The 11,094-nt window shown below is 37.8% G+C and overlaps 2 protein-coding genes across 2 annotated transcripts; one reads left to right on the top strand and one right to left on the bottom strand.

Moving 5' to 3' along the window:
* Positions 1–911: 911 nt before the first annotated feature.
* On the top strand, positions 912–5,232 carry LOC145910790 (folate receptor gamma-like). The gene is made up of 8 exons (XM_082997994.1): positions 912–1,111; positions 1,514–1,702; positions 1,876–2,020; positions 2,529–2,689; positions 3,140–3,194; positions 3,524–3,610; positions 4,013–4,126; positions 4,432–5,232. The coding sequence occupies exons 1-8, from the start codon at positions 956–958 to the stop codon at positions 4,665–4,667; spliced, it is 1,143 nt and encodes a 380-aa protein (XP_082854120.1). The 5' UTR covers positions 912–955; the 3' UTR covers positions 4,668–5,232.
* Positions 5,233–5,406: 174 nt separating this feature from the next.
* On the bottom strand, positions 5,407–8,742 carry LOC145910789 (WD repeat-containing protein 55-like). Its single transcript, XM_082997992.1, has 9 exons — positions 8,634–8,742; positions 8,262–8,432; positions 7,987–8,084; positions 7,701–7,788; positions 7,558–7,630; positions 7,082–7,291; positions 6,451–6,620; positions 6,106–6,234; positions 5,407–5,911 (listed from the first exon to the last, which is right to left on the bottom strand). The coding sequence occupies exons 2-9, from the start codon at positions 8,408–8,410 to the stop codon at positions 5,647–5,649; spliced, it is 1,182 nt and encodes a 393-aa protein (XP_082854118.1). The 5' UTR covers positions 8,411–8,432; positions 8,634–8,742; the 3' UTR covers positions 5,407–5,646.
* Between the last annotated feature and the right edge of the window lie 2,352 nt (positions 8,743–11,094).

Raw genomic sequence — 11,094 nt, forward strand, 5'->3', positions numbered from 1 at the left:
TAAATATTTTGCTTGAGAGGGTAAAATACTTTTTCTACGTAAACAACATATTAAGTTGGTAGAAGGTGCTGTGGCACATTTATTATATGCAAAGTAACCACAACATTCTTCAAAACACCAGTGCTTGTAACTACCTTGTGTAGAAAACGTAGAAGATAGAATTCTGGCTATCCTCTTTTTCCCCATTTTCCACTCATGTCAAGCGTTATAAATAAACAAGCCTTGTCTGAGTCAGCCTCTTTAGCTCTTTAGGCATAAAGCACGTGGTGGCAATGTTGCTATGTGGATGCTATGGTAAAGGGCCAAGTTCCTGATTCTTAGTTGTTGTTATCGTGCAGAACATCACAACATGTAACGTTTCCTGTTGTACAAAGAGCGTCTTAAGACAGGACAGGTTTGTTGAGTCATGAGTTGCTTTTCTCATTAACACATGGCAGCTTAATTACAACCCAGATTGGAAAGTTTGTTGTTTGCGGGGATGATTCTGTTTCGGCGATCGTCAATTGCGCAGACGATCGCAATGTTTTTCGTATGTTAATGCATTAGCTCATTAAAATTGCCCGGATTATCGGTAAATTTACGCAAAAGGATTAATCATCCGCGCACGACATTTTTTCCAGTCTTGATCACAGCTACCTTAAGTGTTAAGCCTGCAGCGATGTTGTAATGTTCGGTTGTTCTGTAGGTTTGGTGTTTGTGAGCTGTTGTTAGGCTGACTTGCCAAGATGCAGCCCATGTGTTTATTTTTCATACATTATTGTTTTGCAAAAATCACTGAGACAGTTGTGAAATTTAGAAACTTATACATTATAAAATAATTCAATTGCTCTTTTCTTTATTAACTTTTTAAAAAACAAGCGCTTACTGTCTCAATAAATTTTTGATGGAGTTTGTCCTTATTTTGCAGCAAAGCAGCATACAGATCATTTTCATGCATTTTACACTGTAGTCAACCATGACCGTTGTCAATAAGTTTGTTGTATTTTTATTCTTAACACTATGCATTGTGATCGTTCATGGATCTGTTCACGAAAGGACATCTCTACTTAACACCTGCATGGATGGGAAACACCATAAGAGTGAACCCGGCCCAGAAATTGAATTGCACAAGGTAGCTATTAAAACAAATGTTTTTACAGTTTGCTGGGGTATATTTAACATGTAGGTGGCATCAACAATATTTGTTACTATCCCACACAGCTTGTACTAATGTACACTCGAAGTTTTAATTTGTAAAACTTCCCCCTACATTATATGCCAGGCAAGAAAGTGGACTTGCTCTTTGACTGCAAACATTATACACAGGAAAGGGGTCAATATTTGCTGGGGCACATCAAGCAAAGGGGTTCATGCTATACTTAAGAAAGAAAGTACTACATGATAGAGAAAGTCAATATTTACATTCACATGAGTTGAAGGATCATCTCCAGTAAAGTTTACTGTTAGCAAACAAGTGCAACATGCCGGTGTAACTTCAAAACCGTTTCCTCACTGTACCTTTGCTCGGTTGCAGTGCAATGCCTGGCAGAACAACTCATGCTGCACCAATCACACAGCCTTCTATGCCAACAACGAAGATGCTCACTTGTACAGTTTCAATATGAGCCATTGTGGAAAAATGTCCGACAACTGCTTGAACTGGTTTCAGGATAATAATTGTTTCTACGAGTGCTCCCCAAACTTTGGGCCTTGGTTGGAAAGCGTAAGTGTTTCTACCACTGAAAACATTGCAAACATTATATGTATGTATGTATACAGTGTTTGTGTTCTGAACAATTTTTAAAACTTACAACAGTCATAGCAGTAATTATTCAACCAAAACATTTGGAATGTTTCTAATTTCGATCTAAAATACACTTCATGTACACATTCCAGGTCAAAAGTTCATACCGAAATGAAAAAATAGTGAATGTGCCACTGTGCAAAAGTCAATGTGACTCGTGGTGGTCTGCTTGCGCAAACGAATCAACTTGTGTCATGCACTGGAACAACGGTTTTGAGTGGACCAAGAAACCCAGAGGTATTGCTATTGTCAGAAGTCTTGTTACACCACAATAGGCAATTTCTGAATGGAGTAGTGACATTGTTCTTTCTTGTTAGGGTATAATATTTTATTGTTATGCTGACATAAGAATGGGTGTGATTTTCTTTGCCAGGGTATGTATTTTCCCCATTACTGCCATCAAAACTGATTATTTTTTTGATAAACTGAAATTATTTGACATATTATTTAGTAAATACTGGAAGAATCTCTTGTACTTATATCCTACACTAGGACTGTTTATTGTTTAACTAAATTAGATCTGCTTCTATTTACTATAGCATAGTGTGTCCTGTGAAGAAGTCACCTTCACATATAATCCAACCTCTACTAGGGTATACCGGTGCCCATGCCATTTTACCTTCTGTACATGTTGTTTATTTGTGTTGTAATCATGATGATTACATGGATGACATCCACGCAAAATAATTTGATTTGAAATAATCACTGACCAATATTAATTTGTTTGGGGATATTTTTCATGCAGCCATGCATTGTCCAAAGGACAAGCCATGCCGGTCATTCACAGAAATTTTTGGCAATGCGTCTTTTTTCTGTGAAAATGTATATGAGCATGACTTCAAGGTTGTCGATGACCAAGAACCCTGCATGAAATTGAGATTTACTGGGAGTAACCCCAATATTAAGGTATAAATATTTCTACTGTTTTTATTAAGTTTAAATTTAGTTTTTTGAACTTTTGCATCTCATAAGTTTTTTTCAAACATTCACAGCATTTCAGTGCAAACCCCATAAATTGTATTATCAAAATTCACAACTGTTTTAAGTATATTTGAGCATGACCTAGCAAATATAATATTGTCACTTAAAACCAGTGTTTTCCCAACCGGTGGTACGCATACCACTAGTGGTAGACGACCGCATTCTGGGTGGTACGCGAGTACCTTTCCGTAATTTACAGATATGGTTCGAATTGGAAAAACCGTAGGTGATCTCAAAATGTTTGGTACTTCATCCCCTAGGTTACTTTGTAACACTCAACTAGAACATAGCTTTGATATGCAGAGTCTTTCAACCTGTGACTTGTTTTTTGTGCAACTATGTTACAAGAGCGACTAATTGTTTCATATTGGTTAGGTTGCTGAACATTACGCTGAGAAAAAGAAAGAAACTGAATCAGAACCTGAAGAAGGTAGATTTTAAAAACTGAAATAAAACATATGTGCAAAGAAGCCATAATATTGCAAAGCTGCAGACAGGGTGTGTACCCGCACTGTTTCGACCTGTAAGGTCTCATCAGTGCAGCTGTTGAGTGGCACTGCAGATCGACGTTGACCGAAAGGTACCACAAAGTGGAGACTAGTGTGCCTGCTAGTGTGAAAGCTAGCACAGTGCCACTCAACAGCTGCACTGATGAGACCTTACAGGTCGAAACAGTGCGTGTACACACCCTGTCTGCAGCTTTGAAATAAAACAGTTCAATTAAGTGGCAAAAAGCTTAAATAACTTTCAATAATGCAGGGGACAAGATACCTAATGAAGATTCTTCCATTACAAGTTCGCCAAAAATAACCACAAGCACCACCAGTCCCAATAACAACAGTAAAAGTATGAAACTACACATTTTGTTTCTGATCAGTGCTGTTTTCTACAAACTATTCAACCTGTTAAGTCTATAAACCAGGAGCGAACAAAATATAAACAGCTTTGCGTGTCATATTTTATGTAGACTATCTATTACATGCCAAACATTGCCATGTTCCCTTTTACCACGTGTACCCCTGCTATGAACCATTGTAAAGAAATGAATTTGTATGACTATAGACATTTGATTTGTAACTTTCTTTCAACATTTGACTGTGCTCAAATTGGTAAAAAAGACATAAACAAAGTTTTTTTGTTACATGAAATATCATTTGTAAACACTGTTAACCATGTAATTATTCCTCAACTGACGGTTATGTAGGCAATACTTAATAAAGAGTTGAAAAATATCTACAAAAAATTTAGTCGATCATGGCGGACTTCCTCCATACAAACATCCAAGTGAAACTCCTGCACTGAAGGTCCATGGAACTGTTGCAAGCATCGTCATAGCGATCCTTCTTATAATCGCCGCATGCGGTAAATATACTTTTTACTGGACTTGAAATACAGGGATTGTTATATTTAAATAGTTGATAAAAAAAATGAGTAATTCTTTATGGCCGGGCTTCTTAAATGGGTCATGATGACACAAAAATACCACTGAAATTTATAATAAACTGTTTATTGGTCAAGGGGTCTCAAAAAGATTCTTTTTTTAAAATGAGAACCCAGAACAAAAAGTTTAAGAATCTCTGCTCTGTGCTGCAAACAGAATATATTCAACATGTCATTGCCTAAATTAAATTCTACTCATTATCACATTTTGCCCTATTTCCTTACAGGAGTACTGGCGTATTTTGGCATCAAGCGTTTCCGCGGGCCAACATTCACTCATCAAGGTGTTCCGGTTCATTTCTCTGGCTCGATCTTCCGACCGAAAGCCTTCACGCCCGTTTCATCCACGGGAGATGACCAAATGGCCGAGATGTCATTTATGCAATATGACGATGAGGAGGAAGCAGATCCCGAAGAGGACTCAACGCCAAAACTTAACGGCACACTGCAGATGAAGTTATAGTGGTGAACTTTCAGATGCAATCGTTTTGCTTTAGTGCTGTGATTTGCTTATGTTTCGGTGCGATGTGGGCCCCTTGGGTATGGACAACACAGTTTCGCGCAACCCATTGCTATCCGTGCCCTAATAATATTTAAAACACTAATTTATTAACTTTTGTGGTTACAACTAGACCAGCATTGTTACCTAAACTGTATCAGTTTAAGTATATTTCACCAATCCTAATATGATTTGCCAAACTACCGGGTAAAATGGTACGTCCAAAACTTTATGCTGCTCACTTCGTGAATATACCTCCGAAATTTTTCGTTAAATCTGTTGTGCCATTCGAACTCCACACCTACCAGTAACAACAAACCAACTAGCCATTTTCACGTACTGTACTGCCACACTATTTACCTTGACCTAATCTTGTTATCTTTTTTTATGGTATTAAGTTCCAATTCTAGAATACACACAATGTTGTATTGTTATTTTGGTTCTATCACACAAACATTTGGTGCCTGTTTTATGTTGAAAATGAACTAGTTCCTGCATTCTGTATTTGTTGCACATTGCGATTTTACTGTTAAATTGTGTGCAGTGTGATAATGACATGGAATGTAATATTCTTTCAGTCAACGATATGTTATGTAGACAACAATGACAGTGTAGTTCAAAGACAGTTCATATGTCCAACCGTGTTTCATTTAAATATATTGGTTTAGCTTTTGGAGTCTAACATTGAATATTCTTGACATAAATGAAAATCAAATCCTAGTGGATTTTTATAAAAACACTAGTTTTTTTGCAAATGCATCTGTTTGAAGTTGGTCTGTGTGTGTGAAAAGATGTTTATTTAGTTTGAAAACACTCTACACCAACAGTACTTAGTCAGAAACTTGCAGTCATGCCAAATTTCTGTCTAAGAATAACCATTGGCATTTATTTACCATGGCTACAAATGTATTTTTTCTTCTCATCAGCTTCTCAAACAAAGGGGTCAAGTTACTGGTTTGACTTCTTCGTCGCTTGACTCTGTTTCCAGCTCCTCAACTTCATCATCCATGTCACCAAAGTCCTCATCTTCGCTAGAGTCACTGTCCACATCTGCGGCAGGAACAGCAAAATCTTTCCCCAAGTCCGAGAAGAAATCTTGTCTCCCAGGCCCAACTCCACTTTCCGACATTTTTTCGTTCTTTCTGAATTTTTCTGGTTTGCTTTGTGGGTCTATTTCCGTGTCTTTGAGATGCTCCACACTCCAAAATCTGAAAAAAAATAACCAGGATTAATGCCATTTCCCAACTTATTTTACAGCTTATTTGTCCCTCACAAATTTCTGTTCTTTCTCAGTTATTTTAAATTGCATACACAAATAAGTCCATATATAAGAGCACTATTTTTTTATCTCTTTCACCGAAATGTCAGGAAAAATTAAAAATATATTGAGTTTGTTTGTCACCTGACTGTGCTGTCATGGGAACAACTTGCCAGAAACCTTCCGTCTGTTGTGCATTTTACTTTCTCCACCGGCATTCCATCGTGATCTCCAACAACTCCAAGAAACCGATTTGGCAATATGTTGACTGCTCTAAATGCAAGAGTCCGGTTATATATCAAGTATTTTATCATCACAAAAACTTTTCTTTGCAAAATATTCAAAAACACACCAGCTACCAGTAAAAGGATAACATCAACTTTGGAAAGCTCCAATGTAAAGTTAATCCATGGGAAATACCTTTTCAATAAAATAAACAAAAAGTACCATGGCATTTAGATTACTACATACAGCAACATTTGCACAAACCGAATTTTTCCATCACTCGATGCCGTGCACACAATGTCATCAGTAACTTTTGCAATATGATCAACAGAGTCTGTATGGCCTGGAAATTTATCCGATGGTGCAGCAAACTCATCCCAGTTAAAGAGCAACATGAGACCGTCAGCCAATCCACCTATAACTTTCTTGTTGTCCTAAATACATGTATGTTGTGAATATGATTACTAAAGATTGGTAGTGTTTTTATATTCCTAGTATTTAAAAATGCTAAACTTAGTAATTTACTTTGCGGTAAATGTCATTTTTAGTAATTTTGAAGTTTTCGTCGGAATAAATTTTGAAAATTTTTTGAAATAAACTTCTGAAAGTTTCAAATTATTGACTTATTGTCGGAATAAATTGGTGTCACTGGAAGTAATGACAATGCTCACAGGGATAGTTTCTGCCAAAGTTAAGGGACCAGTATTAAAGTTTTTAGAAATACTCCTAGCAGTGTCAACCACAAAACAATAAATATTTTTTTGCATAAACCATAACATAAATTAAACAGATATATGTGAAATAAAACCAAATGTTCGTGAGCCTAGAACCCATAAAGGGTGTGAAAATATGTTGTTGAAGGTGATATGAAATTAATCACCACCAAAAATTCTACCTTCACAACTTTGCAACAGAGCAGGTCGCATTCTTCACCCTCAGACCGCACAACAAACTTTCTCTGTCTTGCGTTAAACGTTGCCATGGTTCCATCTCCGCTGGCAGCAAAAAGCAACCGATGTCTGTCATCAACAGCGATGTCACTGATGTAGTCGTCAAACTTCCTTTCTTCCATAACTGCTGTGTTTCCCTTCCTCAAATCCCACAACTAAAAAACTGTAACTGTATCCAATATCCTGAGAAAGGTTGGTTGAATAACGACCAAAACCTCGAACATAAAAAATGGTTTTATGCTGAACACAGTGTAAACATTTTGGCCAGTTATGTGTGTTTACTACAGGTCTCATCAGCGCAACTTGCTGGTTAACTGGTGCTGGTCTTGTCAGCTAAGCAGCTACTTGGCACAAACATTTTCATGGCGGATGAGCGTTTAAGTCAAGTTAAAAAATTGCAGTGTAGGAGTTAAAATTCTACCTTTAGTGTTCCATCATCATCACCAGTAGCAAGTAAGTTCTTGTCAATGACAGCTAAACAGTATGGGGGTGAACTACAAACAACAACAGATTGATTTGAAAAATGTGAACGACAACAACCATAACCAAATCATTAATCACCACCTGTGAATCTCAGTGAATTTTGATGTCATTTTTCCAGTGCAAGTGCTAATAGTTTGTAGTGTGCGGTCTTTTGTGAGCACAAATAAATCTGCAAAAAGTACAGAATTGAAACATGATCATCAGTAGATGACAAATTAAATCAAATTATTTTATTTTTCCATAAAGACTTATACCATTAATGTACAGCATGTAAATGGGCACTGATAAAACCTTGGAGGTTATTAGAAAAAGGTTTCTACAAAATATATTTTTAACAGATTTACGCACACAGGAACAAGCACTTTACCATCGCCGTTAGCTGAGAATGACAAACATCTGCAAGGTTTGGATGAGGCCCGAAGCTTGAATTTACGCTCAGATTCTTCTCCTGGCATACATTTGTATCTACAAAATTGACCCATGTAAAATGAATACCCAATATATGTCATAATATTTGTCAATTCTTTTTAAAAAATGCTACACAGATCATGTTACAAAATGGAGACGAAGGTACTGACATAAGAAAGACATTAAAAGTTGTAACAAATATATTTGAAACATTGTTGAAACAGTGTCACTTACGCAGAAACATATCCGTTCAAGTTGGCTGCTGCAAGTGTGTAGAAATCCAGAGGATGGAAGGAAATATCGACAAAATCTGAATGTCCGCGAATAAGTTTTGGTCGTTCAACGTGAACTTGTTCATCCGCATCCTCACCCGAATCACTCATCTTGGGATATTTGTTGATCCAACTGAAATTAAAAAATAAACATAGTTCATTACAAACATTTTTGCCACTACTAAATAACATGATGTGGGTTATATGTCATGCAACACATTGACAAATGCTTTAAACCAACTTTTAATAAATGCTGTAAGCAAATAATGAAAAACAAAAGTAAATTATGTAGCTGACATAATATTACAAAAAGTCATAGTAATTTAATTAACACCTTTCTCAGTTGTTCGCTCTTGACGTTTCAGAAAACACCGCTGTCAGACTACTCAAATTTTTTACAAAAATTATCAGAATTGATAACTTATATTTCCACGTGTTACGAGTTAGGGAAAATCCCAGCTTTGATGTTGTAAATAATATTCCCGCTAGAGGCGGTGTAGGGCTCAATTCTAAGCTCGGCAATGGTCTTTAAAATTTGCTAAAGCAGCGAATGATACCAATGTTGGGATTTACCTTATTCGTTCTGAATAAAAAAGCTATTACTGTTAAGAAATAGGCAAACCTGTAAGATGCTGTCACGTTTCGACCAGTCGGGAAAAAGTGGGTAATCCTGCTTGGGTGCAATGCCTTGGCTGTGATGTCAGTGAATCTAATTGTGAAGTGTTTTGTGAATAGCATTGTATATGGTTCAGCCAAGCCAACATATAAAAGTGTTTGTTTGCACTCAATTCGTTTAAAATCTTTGTCAACCACATAAAAGCGTTATTCTACTAATATAAGCAGTGTATTTCTGTACATTTCAGATGCGCCACCAATGAATCTAATTATAACACTTTCAAGCCGCCGCAAACTGGAAACAAACAGAAAACCTAATTCGTTTGTATGTATGTCTAGCCGCGCACAAACGAAATTAATTCGATCTTAATTTAGCTGCGCATATTTTGGGTGGCTCCATTGTGGAGAGATTATCGCTACTAAGAAGCGATGTGAAGATTTCGCGTGCCGATGCCCAATTCTCGAACGCGCTACAAGCAAACAAGCCGACGCTTGCAGAAGCCGCGTGAGCTGCTAAAACGACTCAATTCCTTTCGAGATTTGGCATTAGCGGTGTAGTCGCTTGGGCTTTAGTTCAGTGCAGTTTCAGGAATTTAAATCGCCCGATGACCACGTTAGGAATTTGACAAGCGGTCAGTTTTGTCACGCGAGATACTGTTTACAGTCTAAATAAAGTATGGTGGAAATTGTTGCAATTCAGTTGTGTTTTGGTGATTGTCTGATCTTTCAGATTTTTAGCATGTGGTAGGGAACAAGTATTGAAAACCTGTAGGCGTTGTCATTTCCAACATACGAGTGGACAAACCTTGTTGTAACTTTCCTTATATTAACGTCCTGTTCAGACGTCAATGGAACACTTAATATTATTACAAAAAAAATTAGTTTTGCCCCCAAATGTTTCGTTAACCCGAATGTCGAAATTCGTCGAAATATTCTTGGGGTATTTTTTTACAGCTGCTCGTTCGCGACCTCGTCATTTGCTCTCGCTTTGTTTTGACATAAGTGACACGCTATGCCCACGCCATCGTGACGGTGTATGGTCAAATTAAACGCTGTTGTAACGCCGTTGAAAGGGGCCATGTAGTTACAATGGACCCCATTTCCGCCTCCCAGTCATTTAACGTCACGTGCCGCGAGACGATATCGTCACGCTTCATCGGTCGCACTGTGCATCATTGAGCCAGTTTATTGCCGAGGTATCGATAACCTATTATCCCATGTTTTGACGACAATCGGACCGTGCGACCTGTGGAATTACTTATTTCGCGTTTTCTCGTCTGCATTCCGCATTGGGCGTAAATTTATGACCCGGTGGCAGTCGAAACGACTTGGGAGGAAACTGTAATCGTGCGTCTCTTGTCAAATTTGCTTTTGCAGCGCAAACTAATTAGGTTGTTAGCTTACGGGTGAGCGGCAGGTGTTGCCACAGAAGCAAATATTGTCGCACGGAACGAGCAACGAAGTTTCCCTGTTTAACGAGAGTTGATGCCCTTAGGAATCGGATAAAGGTAAGCGTTCATTCATGGCTGTTTTTGAGATAAAGCAGTTGTTAAAATCACGTTAAAATTGTGATGAGATTACGACTGTATCATAAAAACCGACACACAGTGTTTTTAACGAATTCCTGTGCTTTTTAAACTTAAAACAAGCGCTAGGTGGGTGGTTTGCCATTGAACAACGCAACATTCCTTGATATTTAACAAAACTTGGCTACAGCACTTAAAATATTAAAGATATTGGCATTTTCATATCTGTCTTCACTATAAATTCGGAGATTAAACGTTTAACAGTTAAACTCATCCATGTTAAGAATTCCCTCGGCAACGTTGATTTTTAGGATGAGTGGCCTTCGTGTGCGCTTTTCATTAAACATTTCCTTGTTAAGCATTCTTTGAATGGCCACTCGTACTTTTACGACCACCGTTCCTCAAACAGAATTTACAGCGCACAGAGCGTCAATGCCACGGTTCGTTTACTTAACAAGTGCTTTACGTGACCGGGGTGACGAAGCAAACGATATTCACGGGGATCCTTGTGACCCCGGCCCGCTTTGCCGGAGAAAAAGTCATTGTTGAATTTCGCAAGAAGTTTGTTTCACAACGTGGGTGTGAGAAGTGAGGGCAGAAGTCAAAGATGTTTCAGTTCTTTTGTTTGGTTCCGCGTTTGTCGCTACGTATTGT

Source organism: Ascidia mentula, chromosome 8 (assembly GCF_947561715.1).
Source record: "Ascidia mentula chromosome 8, kaAscMent1.1, whole genome shotgun sequence".
Lineage (NCBI taxonomy): Eukaryota > Metazoa > Chordata > Ascidiacea > Phlebobranchia > Ascidiidae > Ascidia > Ascidia mentula.

Bases quoted from the DNA above. Each gene is read 5' to 3' on its own strand.
- LOC145910789 (XM_082997992.1), bottom strand. From the start codon at position 8,410: ATGAGTGATTCGGGTGAGGATGCGGATGAACAAGTTCACGTTGAACGA. The intron at 7,789-7,986 runs GTAAAGTGCTTG...TACTTTTTGCAG, and splicing joins ATTCTCAGCTAACGGCGATG to ATTTATTTGTGCTCACAAAA. The intron at 6,235-6,450 runs GTTTGTGCAAAT...TCTTGCATTTAG, and splicing joins TCGAGTGATGGAAAAATTCG to AGCAGTCAACATATTGCCAA.
- LOC145910790 (XM_082997994.1), top strand. From the start codon at position 956: ATGACCGTTGTCAATAAGTTTGTTGTATTTTTATTCTTAACACTATGC. The intron at 3,611-4,012 runs GTATGAAACTAC...CAAAAAATTTAG, and splicing joins TCCCAATAACAACAGTAAAA to TCGATCATGGCGGACTTCCT. The intron at 4,127-4,431 runs GTAAATATACTT...ATTTCCTTACAG, and splicing joins TCTTATAATCGCCGCATGCG to GAGTACTGGCGTATTTTGGC.